Source organism: Manis pentadactyla, chromosome 7, assembly GCF_030020395.1.
Source record: "Manis pentadactyla isolate mManPen7 chromosome 7, mManPen7.hap1, whole genome shotgun sequence".
Classification (NCBI taxonomy): domain Eukaryota; kingdom Metazoa; phylum Chordata; class Mammalia; order Pholidota; family Manidae; genus Manis; species Manis pentadactyla.
Genome location: NC_080025.1, coordinates 136,247,334 through 136,268,581, shown reverse-complemented (window position 1 = coordinate 136,268,581; position 21,248 = coordinate 136,247,334). Strand labels below are relative to the sequence as shown.

The 21,248-nt window shown below is 45.4% G+C and overlaps 1 protein-coding gene across 4 annotated transcripts in view; it reads left to right on the top strand.

Moving 5' to 3' along the window:
* The window catches only part of DENND2A (DENN domain containing 2A), an 87,834-nt gene that overhangs the window by 18,275 nt on the left and 48,311 nt on the right, over positions 1–21,248 (top strand). For 3 of the 4 annotated variants that reach the window (XM_036926095.2, XM_036926092.2, XM_036926096.2), the window contains exons 2-4: positions 3,925–4,026; positions 6,779–7,942; positions 20,454–20,581. In XM_036926095.2, coding sequence (XP_036781990.2) covers positions 3,953–4,026; positions 6,779–7,942; positions 20,454–20,581 — 1,366 coding nt within the window. In that variant the 5' untranslated portion in view covers positions 3,925–3,952. The remainder of the gene's footprint in view (positions 1–3,924; positions 4,027–6,778; positions 7,943–20,453; positions 20,582–21,248) is intronic. The other variant, XM_057504831.1, reaches the window with a different exon arrangement.

The window sequence follows — 21,248 nt, the reverse complement described above, 5'->3', positions numbered from 1 at the left end:
GTTTTTTCATCAGTTTATCGACATTTCCAGATTTCACTTTTTATTTAGGCCATGATTTTCGTTTTAAGAGTTGGAAAAAATCAGAGCTCTCCTCCCAGTAGCTCAAACATGTCCAGATTGTTTTTCTAGCAGTCTCTAAAGCAGTAATATCTGAACTTCTTTTTGCAGGTGACTTTGATAGCAAAGTTCCTGTAGACCACATACCACTTACCCTGATGGCACAATAAAGCCTCACCAAAATAGTGGAAAAGCTTTATCAATGTTGGTGAGGGCTCAGTGACATCCAGTGTGATTTTTTAATATTATAAATGGATAATTAATATTTAGAATAAAGTAAACAGTGCTCTCTTATCAATAGGAGTCATCAGAGGCCAGGCTTCAGACCCCAAGTAGCAGACACACTAGGCTTCTAGCACTGAAGACTACACTGCCTTCACCAGACTGGTGTTTCCAGATGGTCTTTGCTGATTCCTCAAAGACAGGAGGAAAGAGAGCAGCTAGGCAGGCATGGAAGGACTGTAGAGGAGCTGCCCCCACCCTGGTCTGGTGATGGGTCAAGGGGCTCCTCGCTGTGTGCACTGGCTCACCCCTCCTTCCTGCAGGTACCCTCAGGCTCTCCGGCAAGAACAGCTCCCCAGAAAAGATCTGATACTGGTCACCTCCTCCTCCTATGTGTGCGAACACATTCTCTCTGTTTTAAAACCTGACCCTTTTCGGGAGGTATTCGTTTGTTAATTAATGATTTCACGTTTTAGCTCTCCAAGCCCCTTCAGAAAAGAAAAATAGTGTTTTTGGAGATCACGCTAGAACTTCAAGCCTTAGTGGGTCAACTTAAAGGAATTATAAAATAATACTAGTTTTTTGATTTGGTGATGTCAGTCAGAGCAATTATGTTTTTCTGTGGGCTTTTGAGACTGACCAGAAGCATCTCACTATGTATGATACATTCCCCCACCCCCTCCCCATCTCCCAAAATCAAAGGTTAATTCAGAGACGTTATTAGAAGAGATTTTCTCATTGTCAGCAGATCAAGACAGGAGAAGGCAGTTTCTAACAGATCAAAAGCTGAGAAGACTTTCCCACTGCTTCTTACCTTCCCCTGAGCCCCCAATGGACTTGACGTCGTTGATGCCCAAAGAGAACCTTCGCGTCACAAGCAGGTTTTACAGTATTTGGTTTAACAAGAAGAAAAACAAGATTTGATTATGACTGGATTATTAAATATAATTGGCTATAGATATTGGTATTTTTAAAATATTTTCCTTCAATTTGTAAGATAATTTTAAAACCTTAAGGAAATCTCAAATGTCCAAAAAAAATATGAACTGTCATGCACCCACCATCTAGCTTTATAATTTTATATGACATTTTAAATCTAAGTAAAGTTATTAATGAAGCCCATCTGGTGACTGGGAAATTCTATCTATATGTAAAGCTGTTGCATAGGAAAATGTGTTATTACTACTCCTACATACATTATGTCTCCTGGAAACCAGTCTTTTTGGGTCACAAGGGCAAATTACCTAGGAAAAAAGAAAGAATTTTGGGTTGTGTAAAAGTCACCTGAGGTCTTTAATTTACCATGTTTAAGTGCAGATTCCAGGCCTGTCCCTGGACAATCTGTTTGGAGTGGTGCCCAGCAATCTGTATGTCTGACAAGGTCCCCAAGTTGACTGGTACAGATCCCCAGCGGACTGTACTTGGGGAAACAGCTCCATCTTGCAATCCCTATAAAGTGGCCGTGAAGTTATCATGGCAATTTAAGTCACAGACTACTCCCACCTAGCAAATAAGGCTAGGCTTGTCACCTCATTAATGACTTTTAAACCTCAGAGGCGAAAGGGGAAGGGTCAGCGGTGCTGTGAGAGCAGGTCTGGCCGTTCCTGTGAATTCGGACCTGCTGGCGGGTGGATTGTTGAGCCATTGGGTTTCTTTGCCTTCGCAGTTCCAGCCCCTGAAGCCCACGTAAACTTGCCCCTCAGAGTAGGGCATCAGCCATTTCTCTGGAGCCATGGTTTCAGTCCTGGAAGTTATTATTGCCCGAGGGGATTCAAGTGCACTTAAGTACCATGTTGTTTAATGCTTCTTGTGATCTTTAAGTGCCAAGTCCATACTTGGTTCTGCGTCAGACACAGTGGGCTTTGTCCCTTTTGGAAAAGCCATGGCTTCTTGGGACACACAGGGAAATGGTTGCCTTGGGGAGAGCGGGGCTACAGGACGGAAGGTGGCCCAAGCTCAGCCCTGGGTGCTTTCTCCGAGGGCAGGCCCCGGGTCTTACTCGCGTTTGAGGCCGAGTGCACCCTGCCCAGGGCCCAGCACTGCAGTGAAATGGGATGCCAGCCTGAAGAAGAGGTTGGGCGGTGAGAGTTGCTGCTCACATGGAACTAGGCTGCATCAATGGGGTTTGCTCTGTGTGGAGGTGGGGTGCAGGCGCTGGGAGTCCTTCACATTCGATGGGGCCCCTGCCACAGGCAGGATAGGAGAGCAGTGTCTGTTGGCGCCACCAAATGGGGCTGCTCCAGAAGCTTTGCAGGGCGTTAGAGAGGGGCAGTGAGTTCCTTCCTGTCCCTGCAAGGCCTCTGAGGCTCTCCTCCATAACGGGAGGGGAGAGCCCCGGAACCTGGCTTCTTTAAAGAGCTGGGCTTGCTTTCAGCACTGGCGCCCCCAGGTACGGGGACCACTGGGGCCCCTGGGCAGGCCCGAGCTCCATCGTCCTCCCCAAACACACTTCCCTTCCCTGTCTTTTCAGCTCACCAGCGCCTAACCCCTGTCTTTTTAATGTGTGACCCACATTCCTTCTCCTTTTCTTTTTTCCTTTCCCCCTCCGGCTTCCCTCTCCCTGTTCCTTAGAGTTTTGTGTGTGTCTTGAAGCCCAGCCCTTGGGTGAGGGGATGGACTGGCAGGACCTTGGGCAGCCACCTCATCAGCTGGTGGGTAAGGCCTCCTGAGAGAGGAGAAAGGAATCTTGGAAATTTGAAAAGGAGTTGGGCGAGGGATTCCCTGGGAGTTAAGTGGAAAAGAAACATGAATCTCTGCTATCTGAATACTCAGAGTTACCTCCTCTCCATCCGGAGGGACCGGTCAGGAGGTATTCGAGCTCTACAGAAGAATTGCACGCCCCGTCCTGTCGGCATTCTCGGCGGGTCCCATGCCCACCTGAGTCCGTTGGTCCTGAATTGGAGAGACACCGAGTTCTGTAGGGACTTGCTGTAGAAATAATCCGTTTAATCTGTTACCTCAGTTCCTGCAGCTGTCAGGCCCTGGAGTATCACAAAGCTGCCGCTTCTGTGCGGAGGCTGCTGATTTGATAGCCATTCAGTCCTTGTTTTCTTCCAGGTTTGAGATGCCTGGAGTTCGCGGGTTTGCTGGGACCACCTCCCAGTTTCCCTTAGACCAGACAGATGACCTAGGGGTTGCCATTTCTTCCTCGGGGGTGAGGCTGTCTGTGCAGGGCTCCTAAGCCAAGGACTGTGGGTTTACACCTGCCGTGAGGGCCAGCAGGAGAGTGGACTGCCTCTGTGTAGATATTTCTGCTTTGGCAGCGGGTTTGTTTCTTGTTTCTGATAAAATAGCAACTCTTCTCTTCTATGAAAGAGCCTGGAAAAGTGTTGTGCTAGTACTTATGTTTTGCTTTTTAAAATTACATGTCTTAAAACTTTTTGTGGCCTTACTTCAAAGACATATATATGTTTACACACACACACGCACACACATATATATCTGAGACGAGGCAGCATGGAGTCTGATCAGGATTCTGTGCCTTGCCCCGCTCTCCCGGGTCAGGGATTCTAAATGGTGCATCCTGACATAAACACACACATACCCCGCCCAACTCCTGGGTGGACTCTATCAGGGAAAAATCATTTGGGGTGTGGCCTGAGATTTGCTGTCCTGGCTCACTGAGTGTGCCTCCTGTTCCCCCAGGCGACTTGCAGCTCCTCTCAGTGCTGACATGATGACAGTGTGCAGGCCGTCCAAGGGCAGCCACAGCCAGACTGAAAACCTAAGCTACAAATTGGCTGACAAGTAAGAACTTTTCTCCCCCGAGAGCATAGAAGTTGGCCCAGATTCTCTGTCTCCGTCCTTTCTCAAAGCCTGCGCTCCTTGCTAACCCCACTTCCGTGAACTAAGGAGCTTCTTTTCTGAGTCACTGTGATGTGCCTCCTGTAAATCGTCTCCATGCATTGCTCAGTTAAGAACCCAACGACCAAAGTGGTCAAGGGAAGGCCTGACGGGTGCCAGAGCTGCGAGGAGGATCCCACGGCAAACGCAGGCCCTGCCGCATATAATTATGCCTTCTGGTCCGGGGGTTGTTTTCTAACTATGAGGATGCTCAGGTGCTTTAGTTATCCCTGAGCCCTAAACCTTTGCAGCTGCATCTGTCTGTGAAGCCAGCTCTGCCCACCTCAGATCAGGAGGGTGGTTTTCTCTCCAGATGGAGCCCTTCCCTCTTATGCTCTCTCACACACCCTGCCACAGAGCTGTGGCTCACTCAGCTGTTCGCAGCTCGGCGTCCTGGACCAGACCCCCTCCTGGGGCAGTAAAGTCCTGGAAACAGGAACTCAAGAAACTCTTGGGTGCAGCAGCCGTGTGGAGAAGGCACTGTGCCCCCAGTTTTCATCATCCTCGCTTCTCTTGCCTGAGCTCTGTAAATCCAGTGTGGCCTTCCAGGAAGCCATCCTTTCTTCCTCTTCAGGCTTTAGATGGCTACGACAGTGATTATGAAGTCATTCCAGATGTTTTGGATCGTAGACAGTAACTATAATCATTACAATAACACTCGTTGCCATTGATTAATAACGTGTGTTATAATGTGTGCTGTACTCTGGGCACATTACATATAACTCATCCATTTATTCATCTAACAAATATTTATGGACTGCCTACTATGTGCTGGGCTCAGCAAACTAGATCAGTTTGGCCTGTGTACCAATAAAGTTCCAGTCTACAGACTGGAGACAGGGGTCTGATTTTAAGATGAAAAATGGAGTCAAGATTCGAATCCAGGTACCTCTGACTAAAGCCATGTATTTATCTACTGTCAAAGATATTTGTAACAGTACATGTGATATTAATGATTATATATCATCAGTTGTCACAAAAGCATGAATGAACCTGAATTGTGTTTATGTGTCTGTTCTGTCTCCTCTTCTTGCCTCTAGCCCAATGAGAGCAAGGACTTTAACTTCTGCCTTTTGAACTTTCAATAAAATATCAAGAAACTGATTCTGATTTTGATTCTAAAATCTGAATGCATGCTAATGTCCTCAGTAGTGACAGAACAGTTAAAAATGTGTTTCTCTTTTGTAAGCAGTCTGTTATGAATGCTAATTGTGTATTTAAATAAGGAATTCTGCTTTGCTAGCAGCATTTAACACGTGAAAATGTGTTTGCATTATCACAAGTTTTTAATTTATGCTGTAAGTTTAAGAGCCACAGTTTAAGTGCTAATGCCCCATCCAGGCAGACATCTGTATAAACACCTGCTGGTCTTTGGAACAGGATGCATGAAATTGCTAATTATTCACCCCTCACTGTGAACCTTAACTGGAGTTTCAGAATTCATATATAGTCAGATCTATATATTCAAAAAACATGTCCCATGAAGTTGGTCCATGTGTGTTTGCTAATCTTGGCATATCTAAGGTCACTGTGCTTAGTCATGACCTTAGCTAGTGGAGCAATGTTTTGCATTTGAAAACACAGATACTCCCATTCTCATTAGACTAGCTTTCAAATATTTCTCTGTTTTTCTTTCAAAATAACTTTTAACATCTTCATGGTACTAACTAATGTAAAAATCTTATTTGGAGCTACATGTCTGTTCTAGGCCGGAACGTTCTGTGATGATGGAAATATTCTTTTGCCCTGTCCAGTACAGTAGCCATCAAGGCTGGTGCAAGTAAAGAACTAAAGTTTGATTTGATTTAAGTTTATGTAGCTCCATGTGGCTAGTGACCACTTTATTGGACAGTGGATGAAACCTGAATCTGTTCATTCATTCATGCAATCAATTTTTATTGACTACCTACTCTGCCAGGCATTGTTCTAGGTGCTAGGGGTGCAACAGTAGCCAAACCAGGCCAAAATTCAAAACAATCCTTGTCCTTGCAGATAGATCAGCCTAATGGGACTTACATTCTAGAGGAGTTTCAATTCAAATGCAGCCAATAATTGTGACTTTATCTACTCAAATCAGGACAGGTATCAAGCCCAGAATTAACAAAAACTTCATGACTTATGCTGTTGTTTTGATTTTTGAATAGCTATTACATGGCTCATCTGTTGTTTACAGAAATAGAGGAAATTTATGCTATCTAATCTTATATCTCATAAAGTTTCTCCTCTTTTTATTGGAGTAAAAAGCTAATAATAACAAACACCATTTATTGTTCACTCATGACAGGCTCGATGCTGTATGTAGGCTGGTTCATCCAGTGCCTGCAGCCACCTTGTTAGGTACCTTTACTACTATTCCCACTTCACAGATGAGAAAAATGAGATTTAGGGAAGTTAAGCAACATGCCTGCGGTCACACAGCTGGTCGGTGGCTATTAGGATTTAAACCCAAGTCTGTTGGACCGCAGAGTCCAATAGTTCCTTTCATTCCACCAGGCTGTCTTCCCAAGAAAAGCATAAAGTGATTTTCTTAAATGGTGTTTCACTATTTGTGATTTGCGATGAGCATATAACATTTATATCTGAGTTCCAGAAAATCTGTATGACCAGCCAAGAACAATAACTAAAAATCCTCACCCAGTGTTTGTCTCTTGTTCAGGGTCAAGGTGGAAGGTCCAAAGACAGGCGAAGACCGTGGAAGGAAGCCATTTAGGTCCTCCTTTCCTTTCCTAGAGACTGATCGGGATTCGCCCTTCAGAAGAAGCCCACTGGCAAGCCTCAGCAACCTGGAGCTAGAGTCACGAGTGGACTGTTTCCAGCAGAACATGTTCAGCTCAGATATGATCATCAGTGACCCAGCCTCAGACCTTGGTGCTAAAGAAGCCAGTGGGGCCGGCAAGTGGCAGTTTAGTGGTGTTCAGAACCCCTGCCCTCCTGCCCGAGGTGGGGCCCGGCACAAGCCCCTCAGCATAAAGGACAAGATATCAGAATGGGAAGGGAAAAGGGAGCTGCCCCCTCCCGCACCTGGAAGGAAAGCAGATGGGCCAGCGGATTACCTGATGTCCTGTGAGGTGGAGAGCGGACGCAGTGATGGTGTGAGAGCTCAGGCCACGGAGGCTCAGGACGGAGGCAGGCCGGGAACAGAGAACCAGGAGAATGAGAGGAATAGAGGGGCAGTGACAGGTGGCGGACAGGACGCAGAGCGGAGGCACGACCGCAGTCCACCGGACAGGGGGCTGGCGCCGAGCTTGGGCAGAGCCCGGGAGCCCAGGCCTGGCAAACAGCGCTTCCAGAATGACAGCCTCTCGGTGCTGAAGCAGGTCAAGAAGCTTGAGCAGGCGCTGAGGGACGGGTCAGCAGGGTTGAATCCCCAGTTACCAGGGACTTGTTACTCCCCACACTGCCTGCCGGACAAGGCTGAGGAGCGGCCCACCCTTGCTGAGAACCATGGGGGCGGCAGTGGCTCAGAATTCAGGTCCCACCACGTGGAGCTGGAGGCCCGGGCGCCTGCCGCTGGGGCTGCAGAGGGAGAGAAGGGCCTATGCGGGAGGCCCAGGGAGCAGGAGCTGGAGGGTGTGTACCGGGGCTGGGAGGGCTGCCCTCCGAAACCCTTCATCAACCCCCTGCCCAAGCCCCGGAGAACGTTCACACATGACGGAGAAGGGGATGAGGACAGGAGCCCAGGCATCAGCTTGAGGAAGGATAAAAGGGACCTACCTCCTCTGCCCTCCCTACCTCCCCCGCCCCTGCCCTCCTCCCCACCGCCTTCCTCAGTGAACAGAAGACTGTGGAGTGGGCGACCGAAACCCAGCGCTGACCACAGGTGGGTGACACGACTGCTTAGGTAGTTTATGCTGTATCCCAGCCGCCTGTTTTTTATTTTAAACTACTTGAGTGTTGTAACTACAAGTCAAGACTGTTCATAGCTTAAGATACATTATTGATTAAAAGATGCTTGTATTTTGTGTGTGTTCACTGTCCTAAAAGAAGAATATTTGCTTTGAAAACTTACCCTTTGGGTACTATAAGTACTTGTAATTCAGACATGTTAGCAAGACTTAAAGGAAAGCTTGTGTTAACACTGGCAGTCTCCTAATCGGTGCTGACTGACGATCATTCTGCTACGACCGTCCCCAGCTAGGGCAAGGTGCTTCGAACCTTTCCCGGCTCTTTCCTCATGCTTTTTCTTAGTATGGGCTCTGGAAACACAGTGCCTGGGTCTGCTCTGGCCCCATCACTATCTACATGACCTTGAACAAGTTACTTAACTTCTTGAAGCCACAGCTTCCTCACTTATACATACAGATGCACATACTGTACATTTTATAATATTAAAGTAATACGTTACGTAATAAAGCATGTGAATACTTGGAGATAAATCTGTGCTTTGGAAACAATTTCTTTTCTGCTTTGAAACCTAATTTCTAGTCTATTTCTGCAATGTGCTTATTGGTTTGATACCTCCTACCCTGAATCCAGCTGTAGAGCAACACTCCTGAAGACCGTTGTCTATGCGTATTGTCATCATTTCTTCCTTCACTTTCCATGTTTCCTTGACCAACTGTAGATGGGCTTTTGCCGCTTATCCTGAAACTGCTGTTGACCACAGGACCTGTGACCTCCATCTTGTCAAATCCAATTGCCAGTTATTTGTTCTTGCCTTATTTGACCTCTCTTGGCATTTGGGGAATGACTTGACTTGCTCCACCTTGAAACACTGTGTTTACTTGGCTTCAAGGTCACCTACTTCCCTGGTAGTCCTGCTTCACTAGCTGCTGCTTCTCAGCTCGATTCTCCTCTCCCTCTGTACCCCTGCCCAAACCATCTACCCCTCAATGTGGGACCAGAGCAGGAAATTTTCTCCTCGTCTACGTTTATCCCCTAGATGAGCGCATCCAATCCCATGGCCTTCAATGTCAATTACATGCTTATGATTCCCAAATGTGTTCTCCAGCCATGATTCCCTCTCCAGCTTCTGGTAGTGTGTATAGTCATCTCTGTTTGGGTCTCCATTTGGTTACCTAATAGTTTGGACTTAACATTTCCAAAACTAAATTCTCAGTCCAAGTCACCACCAGCTGTCTCCTCCCCAAATAATTGTTATCTACTAAATGGCATCACTTTTCATTTTGCTTAGGCCCAAAACCTCAGAGTCATCTTTGGTTCCTCCCTTTTCACATACCCCCAGTCTAAGTCACCAGCGTATCTTTGGGTTCTAGTTTTGAACATGATCTTAAATCTGACATCTCCTCCACTGCTACTTAGTCATCTTGTATCTACCCCTCACCCCCAGTATATACTCCTTCTCAACAGCCAGAGGAATGGAGATTCTAGAAATGGAGATTCCATCGTGTCACTACGTACTCAACATGGTCTGTGAGGTAGGATTCTTTGGGCTGCAAAAAACATAGTTTCCTATGTTATTTTCTAGGGGAAAATGTTTGCATGTTTCTAGAATTTTATATATAAAAATCATATCCTTTTAAGAATGAAATCGTACTGTACGTACTGTTTTTTACTTAAGATATCACTGCAATCTTTCAATATTACCACCTTCCTTTTTTTCTACCTTTTTTAACTGCCACATTCTTTTTTTTTTTGCATTTCACTTTTTTTTATTAAGGTATCATTGATATACAATCTTATGAAGGTTTCACATGAGCAACATCATGGTTACTACATTCACCCATATTATTAAGTCGCCCCCACACACCCCATTACAGTCATTGTCCATCAGTGTAGAAAGATGCTATAGAGTCACTACTTATCTTCACTGTGCTATACTGCCTTCCCCGTGAACTGCCACATTCTTTACATTATGCAGATAAAAATCATGTTTTATTTAGCCATTCCCCTATTGATGGACACTTCAGTAGTTTCCAGTTTACAAACAATGCTGTGATGAGCAGTAGATATCATTAGAGAAGACTCACAGCCGGAGTTCTAACTAGCTCTGCTACTTACTAGCTATGTGACATTGGACAAGCTACTGAATTTGTCTTGGCCTTATTTGACTTATTTTACTTATTAGGGTATTTATTTCTCTTCCAGTACAAAACTTTTATTTAACTTAACCTTATAATATGTTCTCATATCTAGTAGAGCTTTCATAAATTTCTTATTTTTACTAATAGTTTGTCAGTTAATTTTATTGGACTTTCTATGTATATAATCATATTGTCTACAAGGAATTATTTAACCTCTTTCCTCTTAATTTATACCTCTGAATTCTTTTTCTTGCCAAATTGCACTGGCCAATACTTTCAGAACAGTGTTTAATAACAGTACTGATGCAATGGGCAGTCTATGTCATCCCTAACTTTAATGGTAGTGCTTCTGGTGTTCTCTCAAACACTCATGTTTGAGATGTGTTTTTATGTTGTCAAGACAGTATTCATTTATATTTCTTTTTCCATCAAGAGTTTTAAAAATTAGAGTTGCATGTTAGATTTTTGTCAAGTTACTTTTCAGTAGACTTATATGAGCATATATATGGCTCCTCTCCTTTGACCTATTAATAGTGAATTTATATCCTACATTAACCTATCCTTACATTTGGGGGATGAGCTTCCATTTGGATTATTATTCTTTTAATATACTGCTGAATTGCATTTACTAATATTTTGTTTAGAATTTTTGTATCAGTATCCCATAAATGGTACTGGTCTACACTTGGCCAGGTTTTGGTATCAGAGTTATGTGAGGGCTATAGGAAAATTGAGAGGCTTTCCTCTTTATGTTCTGAGAAGGTTTGTATCATCTCCAATTCAAAATCCCTTCCCAGACCAGTGCCAAAGCCCAGGTGCTCTGGGGACTTTTCTGCCGCTGTATCCCCATTGCTTCCTAACAGCAGTTCTTCCGTGCCCTTCTGGGCTCTTCCTCCAGAGAAGCCCAGCTCTCCCGGGGGCAGGTTGGTTCCAGGAAATGGGTTCTTTCATCTGTGCCATCACTGGGCAGACAGAGCAGCCCGATGAACAATTATTCTCATTATCTTTTCTTGCTTAGCTACCATCTGCTCTTTTCAGTCTTCCAGCAGTTTCTATAAAACCAGCTAAAGTTACTTAGTTTCCATCCAAAGATGAAATTTTTCTTGGCCAGATTGAGTATGGTTGCATAAGCTGTGTTTTAAGAATTTTGGCTTTGGATTTTTTCATTTTGTTTAAAATAGTACAATGGGGTGATTAGGGTAAGATGTTCACTTTCTACTCTTAAAAAATAATGTGCTTTTTATTGTGGTTCTATCTCTTAAAGAAAAGGCTCAACTCTGAATTTGGCAGGCTCACTGCCCTCTCTGCGGCAGGAAAGCCAGGCCAAGGCTGTAGAAAGAAATGATTAAGGATGCTAAGGTTGCGAGGGTTTACGATTACACGGCTGGGCTGTGTGCTTTGGAGAGCGAACCCAGCTTGTTTCCACAGGCCCACTAGGCCACTCGACAGTGGCCAAACCAGTGGGTTGAGATCTGCAGTTTGAGAAAACGTGTTTATCTCTCCTTTTCTTTTCTTCCTCTCTATTTTTCCCTTCTCTTTTTTCTCTTTCCTCTTTTCTCTCTCTTTCTTCTCTCGTCTTTCTTCATTTCTCTAAAGCCCCAGGAAATTAAATTCAAGGATTTATGCCTTCAATCCTATAATGGAAAATGAGAAACCCTCAAATGTCAGGAAATTCCAAAGATAAGGTTCCTGCAGCAGCATTACCTTGGTTATGTACGTTTTATGGCATATATTTAATAACTTTGGAAGGAATGCCTTAAGGCCAACATTTAATAAGAAAAAAAATGTTTTAAGTATAAGCAACATCCTGAATTCACATTTATCTATATGCCCAGAATATTCTAACTTGAATTCAGGTTTTTTAAATTTTAATTCAATTTGATCATATGACAGGAGTTTTTAGATCTTTGTGAAACCAAATAACTACATTGACCAAAATTTCAGCTTTTCAACTGATTATTTTGGCATCTTATAGATTCAGCCTTTCCTTAGGATGTTAGTGTAAGACTTTCAGAACTTTGTGAGGACCTAAGACCTCCATCATTGTATGGCTGCCAAATTGTGCTGTGCTGTTATTGATCCATAATTTCCATCTTCTATTGGGCTGATATGGATCCCACAGCACTCTGGCTCAGCAGCAACCCTCAGCTGTCATCAGGTGGTGGTTAGAGTTAACTTACCAGCCACGTGGTCTGTCCCTGTCATGAGTCTACTCCATCAGCATGACATGCGCGAGGCAACCTCCAACTATCATGTCTAAAACCTGAATGTTTGAATCTTCAAAGGGGCAAAATGTTTGATTAATTTGAGCTTTAGAGTAAAATTTACTTTGAAAGCATCTGAGAAGCTTGATATTGTAAATTCATTTATTTCAATAGTAGCTGCATTGGAAAATACAGTAGAGCGGGTGGCTGTTACTCCACATTTGGGCAGTGATTGTCATGTTTTATTTCTCACTGGAAGGTGGAAATGGTTGGATTTTAGACTCAGTGGTGGAAAGAGGGTTTTTCTTTTGATGTTTCTATTTTGGATCCAGGATAGGGATAAGCAGAAAGCCAGTGTGGGTGGTCATAGTACTTGGAGGAGGAGACACATGATAATGGAGGGCGAGCTAAGAGCTGACAGACGCATGCTCCCGCTTAGCCCCTCGTCTGGTCACCCTGTGGGATGAGCGTCCTTCCGAGGGTGTGGTGGGCCTTGGGAAAGAGCTGCCCATGGTCGCTGGGATGGAGGCCAGGAGGGAATCTGTGGCAGCTGGAGATGCACGAGAGAATCAGAACATGGCGTCCCTGGCTTCTAGCCCAGCTGAATGGCGTAAGTGGAAGTAGGCTCTGGCTATCCAAGCTAATTTAGCTTATAGCCGGAAATAATTCCAGGTGAAATAAACTCAAAATAATTGACTAAAAATTAACTCTATGAGTATAGCTGCTCTCTTTTTTTACTCTAAAGTAGGGATAACTTATAAGCAGTAAATGTGGCCATTAAAACCAGCTTTTAAAATATTCCTTCACTTAATTCAACCAACAAATATTTACTGTGCATCTATGTACTGTTCGAATATGGCAGTGAACAAGACAGACCGACACCCTGCACTCATGGAACTCCCGGACTAGAAAGAGTTAGAAGCACGCCACAGTTATGTGGCTGTAACTACACTTAGGCTGTGGTGCTATGGAATGTTCAGCAGGAGTGTCTAGCCTGTCACCGACATAGGGCCAGCAGGAAGAGGAAGTGACGCTCAGACTGAGGTCTGAGACTTCCAGGCAAGGGGGAGGGTGGGTGATGGGTATTCAGTTTGAGCGAACAAACAGGTGAAGGCCCTGGGGCAAGAGAGCCTTCAGGGCGCTGGAGTCTGAAAGGGAGGAGTATGTCCAGAGGGGTCAGCAGGGTGTGAGCTGAGTCCCAGAGGTCTTCTGGAGCCAGCTCTGGAAGAGTCCCATAGGCCAGGTAAGGATTTGGGCCTATTGCCTAAGGGGAGACGAAGCATTTTTAAAGTTTTTAAGAAGTGGAGACACACCATCCGACTTGCACTTTTAAAAGTTCACCCTTGCAGTAGCATGGAGATTGGAAGTGGCACCAGTGGACAGAGCGGTGGTTGTGGGGGTGGGAGAAGAGCGAGGAGAGGTCTGGGGGTTCCCCTGTGGGGTAACTGCAACGGGGATCAAGGAAAGAGGTGAATTGAGAGGAGCACCTCACAGGTAGAACCCCTGTGAGTGTTTAGACGTGGGCTAATGTTAATGGAGAGGGAGACTCAGACAGGACTTTCAGTGTAAGGCGTGAACGTTTGGGTGGATGGTGATGGCCTTCGCTGGGGTGGCAGCCCTGGCGGAGGGTCCGGTCCTCCTTGGGGAGTGAGGGGAAGGAGTTCCAGTTGGGGATTGTTAGTTTTGAGATTCCGTGCATGATCCGAATGGAGATGTGGGATGAGGTCTTAAGTAGTATTCCATTTACAAAAATATGGAAAAGTTACAAATAACATTCAAAATATTATTTGGAGTTCACAGTATTTGGCCTTAGGTGTAGGTTATAACCCATACAGAGGCTGACGTCAGTGGGCCAGTCAGATGATTCCAGCATCTCTGGAGAACTAAGCAATATCAAAATCACATGATTTGAGGTCCCAGGAAGCACACCCAGAAAGAGAGGAGGTGACAGCCCTTCACCAGGCTGTGCCCCCTCCCCCAGCAGGAATATTTGGCATCACCAGCTGGGAGCTGACTCGGAAGAGCTTATTAAACATGCAGGCTGGATGTGGGACGAATGTGGAAGTTTTTATTTGAGAAGCCAATTTGGGTGTGGTTGTCGCGATCCTTCTGAAATTTCCTTTCTGTCAATGTTAATATATAAATAAAGGTATTAAAACCATTTTTCAAGTTAAAAAAAATTTTATAGAAAAGACTTAGAACTGCTTGACTGGATGATTAGTTTAATCGTAGGTCTCCTCTTCTGGAAGCCTAATCAACTACCTGAGTCCCAGAATGGGAGAGCTTCAGTCCCTCAAGGCATTTATGCAGATTATAGAAATAGTGGTTAAAACCATTGCTTGCAAATATGTTAGCAACACATGATGATGAAAAGTCAGACTTTGTATTTGGAATTCTATTTTCCCACTGGCTCCACAAATTTGGCCCATAAATATTCAGTTTCTCCTTGATCTTGTATGGACAGTGGCCTCATGCTCATTTAAAAGTTTGTCTTTCAGGCTTCCTATATAGGAATTGTTCATCTGAAAACCAACATTTTAATACAGCAATAGAGCTGCTATTTAACAAATTTTGTGATGAATTCTTTCTCAAATTAAATGAGGCTTGCAATGTAAATAACCATCCTCTAATCAGTTTTTTGCAATGAAGTTTGTAGAATTTTGAAATTGGCCTTATCTAATGCTGTTTAAACTGGTGTTACCTTTTCTATGTTGGGAATCAAATGCAAAATATAGCTGAACTCTTGCAATTAGCATCTTCTTGGAAATTTGGAAGGATTACAAGAAACATTCAAACTATGGCTTGAAATCCCAGGGTGTCTGACAGCATATGGAGACAGGCTAATCCCATCACAACAATCCTCAGCAGAGGATCCAGATTGTTGATGGTGTTACATATGGTCTAAATGAGTGAGCCATCCGCTGGCTTGGAGAGTCTTTAACATAAAACATCTTTATTGTTAGGGCATTTATTCTTAAAACATTTTAACTATTCAGATATTTCCTAGATACTTTGTAATAATTATATTATTTTTAAATCTGACATATAGAAATACTACTTCACAGGTACCTCAAATGAGACTTTTAAAAATAAAAACAATTACAGAGCTCTCTCCAGGGCAAAGCACTGCACAGTTGTAGCCCCTTTCTGAAATCAAAGAAAAGGCCAAGCTTAGCCAGGGTCACACTTGAATCCCAGGTAGTTGAGGCTTGGCCTATAAATGGCAGCCACTGTCCTGTCCCTCAGCTGCCAGGAGAGGGGTTTCCTGACATTGGGGAGAAACTGCTCAGCTCCCAGGGCAGCAACCCCCACCTCTCACATCATTTAGTTTCATTATGAGGGCAATAGAGGGCTTACCTGGGTCATGCACAGTAATGTGTGGTATGGTTGGGTGTGGAAAATGAGTTCAAGTCCCTAACAACAAACTGGAAATGCAGCCTGTTTTACTTTGGGGACTCTGACTGTAGCTTTCTTCCTGTGCTATCTCACTCGCCGGCTCTGCTTAATGCCTGGTTAGTATTCTCCAGCCAGGCTTCCTGGCTCTGACCCTGACTCCACCACTTTCTCCCAATGTGACCTTGAGCAATTTATCTATCTTCTCTATGACTCTTATTTTCTCACATATAAAATATGTATAATAGTCATTCTTCACAAGGTTGTTGCCAAGTTTGAATGTGCTAATCTGAGTGTTGTTGGGCAGCTGTGTCTGGGGAGGGCTCTCCCTGCGCACTAGGTGAAACTTCGGCCTGGACCAGGGAGGGTTCTTGACTCTGAATGAGAAAGAATTCTCAAACAGGTTGGACGAGTGTAGATAAGGAAGGAATTCATGAAAGCAAGAGTAGAAGCAAATGTCAGCAGGCTTGCAGGCAGCAGAGAACAAGGAAGACTACAGGGAGGAAGGGGGAAGTTCTTTGAACTCCTACTCGGCGTTGGGCAAATCCTCACCAACTCCTAAAGCCCGGGTCACCTGGCATCCAGTGTCTGCTTGAATCTGCATGGTGTGGGGACTAAGCCCCCACCACCCCAGGATTTGGGGGAGCCACAGAGCACTGGAGGGAGGGAGATTATGTTCTGAGAACCTCCCAAAGCAAAGAAAGGAGGTTTTTCGGGCAGGCTACAAAAGAGAATGGTCTCACGGCTGCAGTCCTGTCCTAGTCACCCAGGAGATGGGAACTTGCAAGCCCAGATCAGAGATCTTAGTAGCCCTTCCCTAATTGTCTGAAGTAGAACAGAGAGAGAGACGACTTGTGCTTAAGTCTAGAAAATAGAATTAAATAGCAAAGCAACAAAGACACTTACCACTGGAAGAGCACAGAGACAAAACACAGTAAGTTGAACAGTGAGAAATATTTTTTAAGGCAAAAAGTACACACTGAAAGACATGGGAGTGCTGTCAGCCTTAGAGGGGAGGTGTGCTCAAAGGCTTAGGATTCTGTCTTTTAAGGCTTTCAAGAATGGGGCAAAGAGCGGAGAGGGGGGGAGCATCAGCTTGACATGTGGTCTCATGATGTCTCTCCAGTGAGAGACATTATGTCACCGTCCACAGTCAGTCCTCTAGATACTCTGTAAGATAAACTTAACACAAGGAATTTCTTGATCCCGTTCTTCTCCAAGATGGTGGTTACTCTCAAGCACTGGGAACATATCAGTTAGGATTGCTTGCCCTGCCCTAAGATGGTTGGTGTGTTACCAAAGAATATGTTAGGAATCTTACCTCCTAACTCCCTGGTTTTTAAAATGGAATCTTAGCCTTAAAATGGAGTCCCTCCTGTTCTTACTATACTGTTTATGTCTTGGCATTTTTCATCATAGGCAGGAAAAGTTAATTATGATGCTTGTCCCACATCCCTGCCCTGTCTCATAAGCACTTGGTCAGTACTCAGTGAATGTTGAATGGAGGATTCAGCGGTCTCTCTGGACAGTTTGCGTCCTTCCAATGAAATCTAGGTGGTGTGCATACTGAGGACTCTAGCTAATGGAATCTGGCTAGCTTGCCAGGGGGCACAAGGAGTCATGGCCCACGCCAGGCCAGTAACTTCACACTGCTCTGGGCCACAGACCACCCACCTTAGTCCCCTAGCAGCTGCCTGGCTAATGGCAACCTGGACTAGGAAATGCCCAGGGTGGGCTCACAGCACAGCCGTTTCCATCCTGGAGAAAGCAGCTCAGACCCGCTTCCCACCCTCCAGACCCCATCTCCTGCAGGCTCTGAAGCTCAGTCCTTCCTCCCCTGGGTGGACACCTCAAGAGGAGGCAGAGAGGGCTCATGGATTGGTAGGCCCTTCTCTTAGGCACGAGCACTTCTGTCAGTAAGTCAGGCACCTGGGGGCATGATTGACTTTCAGCCTCGTGGTCTGACTTAAGGCCATAGAGGCCCAGCCTGGAAGCTGTTGGCTCGGCCCTTTGTGCTCCTGCCCAGAGTGCCAAGTTCAAGTTCATAAAGCAAGGGGAGTGGGGTGGAGACAAGGGGTGATGAATGCAGTTGTAGACATATTAAAGTTTAGAGTCCATACACTTTGGGAAAACTTCTGGGCTTGGGAAATGCCCATAGCCCCTAAAAAGGAATCAAAAGGGAAGGGAGCTGCCAGCGAAGGCTCAGGAGGGGCTGTCTGAAGGGATCCAGTTGGGGCCACCTGGCACCGGGCTTCTCAAACCACCAGGAGGGCCTGTGTGCAGGTGTTTCCAATCTCTTGCAAAAAACAAAACAAAACAGTACTTTTGTCAAATATAGTAGGAGGAATTACCATAGAAATGAAATTAGAAAAGACAATATACAAGCCTCAGTTTGTTTCTTTTAAAATGTATTCTGTCCCCTTGCTTTAACTGTTTGTAAACGCCTGCTCTCAGTTTCTGCACTGGCCTCATCAGCACACTGGCCCTGGCCCGCCAATTGCACTGGGAGCACTGTTGTCTGACACCATAGAAACCAAGTGGTGTCGTGTAAAGAAAGGACCGAGAAAGTGGGTAGGTTTTATCAGAAACTCACTAGTGACCTTCAGGGGGCAGTTTCAGAAAAGGGATGCATGCAGACACCAGGTTGAGAAGATGAAGGAACGAAAACCTGGAGAACCCAGGTGGACTAATGGACAGTCAGAATAGTCTCTGCTCTACCCTGCCCCCCAGTTTTAAAATGTTGGTAAGGAAGATAAGAAATAACAGAACCACAAGGGTTGTTGCTTCAAATGAAAGGTTTTCAGAATAGAGGAATCCTGTGCTTGATTAAAGAAAGAGGGAAAGGGGCTGGTACAGAGAGAAAGATTTAAAAGCAAGAATCCCCAAAGCTTGGAGAGCAGGCCAATGTCCTCTGCCTGGTTCCACCACCGCTCTGCACGGCACTCACCACCCTTGTTCCCTGCAGTCCAGCCTCGCTGAATGTCTGTCTGTCCTTTCCACAGATGCACCAAGTTCTCTGTGGCTGCAGGTCCTTCACACGCCCTTCCACCTTGGAATGCTCTTCCCTGCGCTCAGGTGTTTTTATCCTGGTCTCAGGATGAAATGTCAGGTCTCAGCTTGAATGGGTGACTTTCTTGGCGAGGCCTTCCCTGGCTCACCCCCCAACCTAAGTTGAGTCCTCTTTGGTATTCTCCCTTGCGGCAACCTGTTCTTTTCCATCATTGGATGTAACACAGTTATAATTGCATTTATCTGTGCATGCCCTGGCTGAACACCTGTCCCCCACCCTGGAGTATGAGTTCTTTGAGGCGGGCACCATAACTGGTTTAGTTACTCCTTATTTACTGAACTGAGCACAGTGCCTCCCCTTAGTAAAGGTTCAACATAAAATATTTGCTACATAAATAATAGCACAGCAGCAGTAATAGCAATGGCTGACATTTGTTGACTGCTTGTTAGGTACTAAGGACTTTACAGACATTATCTTTTCCATTCTTTGGACAATCTGAGGTAATCACTATTTTACAAAACAGGACAATGAGTTTCAGCCCAGTTAAGTGGTTCATCTAAGGTTAAAAGATTTGTGAGTGAAGGAGCCGGGGTCGGTACAGAGTTTTGGTGAACCCTAGAGTGGCCCGTTTGATCCTTAATCCTGGGGGCTGGAGGGAGAGGAGGGGAAGTGAGGGTGAGGATTGCGGCTTCCTGAGCAATGGGAGGGTTGAGACCATCCTGCACGAGGAGGCACGAAGGGTCAGGACCAAGGCCACCGGATGTGCCCTGTTCAGTGCGGATGAACCCACACTCACCTAAATCCCACTCACAGAAGCCTCAAGTGTGCTTGGCAGGAATTCCTGACAAATCTGCTGGCTTGGAAGGTGCACCTCCAGAGCCTGAGGGGCAGGGCTGCTCGGCTCCTGCTGTGGGAGTTGCGGCCCCTTTGGAAAGACAGGGACAGAGAAGCGAAGGGGGCGGGTTTGTTGTGAGGGGGCTGATGTTCTGTATGTTGCACAGTATGACCCACCTCATGACCTCCCAGAGGTCCAGTTAACTTACCAAATCACAAAAATTCCAGGTGAGCAGCTCTGTATGTGTGACAGTTGGAGAAGGGCCTGGATTTTGCATTGGGATCAACACCAGCAGAACGGGGCTGGTGGATGTAGGGTGGGGTGAGGGTGACAGAAAGCCGTGGAGTGAGCCAAGCCACAGACAGAGCTCAGCCCCATGGCACAGATCCTGAGGGTGCCTCAGCTGGCCTCCAGCTCCGCTCCGAGAGTAACCACCTGGCTGAGGGGAACGGGGAGGTGCCCAGGCCTCCGGTCCCAATGGAACTGGCCAATCCCTCAGTGCTCCTTTTGGATTATTAATGTGTGCGCTGTACACATTATAAGACATTTGAAAAGTCTAGCAAAGTAAAAGTGAAGAGAAGCCATGAGCCATTCCTCAGTCCTGAGAAAGCAGCTATATGTTTCACTGCCTTCCCTTTTTATTTTCTATATATATGCTTGCTTACAAAGGTGGGATTGTATTTTATAGATATGCTTTACTAGCTCTACTTGGCCTGATAGCATCAACATTCTTTCAAGTAAAAGCTGTATCTCTGATGTGAGGATTATCACACCTATTACAAAAAAAGAGTTGATTTCAGTAAGATAAATTTTTGCAAGGAAAAAAATTGGGTGTATATATTCTTTGAATCAGCCTAATTTGATTCAAGTTCTTGTTTTTTTACCTTCCATCTTGTACAAACCAGAAAGTCCTATGAGTTTGAAGACCTACTGCAGTCTTCCTCTGAGAACAGCAGGGTGGACTGGTACGCGCAGACAAAGTTGGGGCTCACACGCACTTTATCGGAGGAAAACGTCTATGAAGACATTCTAGGTAAGAGACCGGAGTGTGTGGGTATAAGACTGTCTGGGAGAAAGGGGAGAGGGGACGTGGGGCTGGCTGCCTGAAACACACACTCACTCACTCGAAGACATACATGTCCTCCAGTGAAGGAGAGAGCAGGTGGCAGAGGGGTCTGGGAGAGAAAATCGGGCTGGAGGGGAGAGCAAAGCCTGGCGATGAAGGCGCAGAGCTGCAGGATGCGACCGGAAACACTTGAGACCTGGAGGCTCAATATTCATGACAGAAGCTTGGCTCTGCTGCTGATTCGCGGTAGGACACTGAGCTGGTGACTACCTTCTCCGAACTCATGTCCTCTTTTCTGTATGAGGATGATGGTAGCTACCTTGCAGGATTGTTTGGGGACTGGAGAAAATAGTATGTAAAGCGCCTGGCTTATCACAGGTGCTCAGTAAATTGTAGGGCTTACTAGATAAAAGAACTAAAGACCACCATCCTCTTTCTGAAACTGTAGGAGTGTGATAGTAACTGGGTGTCCAAACTCGGACCGAAGTGAATGTCTGCTGTTCAAAAAGTAACTTTGACCTCGCTCAGAGGAATGTGTTCAGATTCCAAAGTAAGGCTCAGATTCAGAGTTTGCATTCAAACCCTGCGAGTTAAGTCATCTTCCGGGAATATCCCAGTTTCAGTGAGGTGTGAG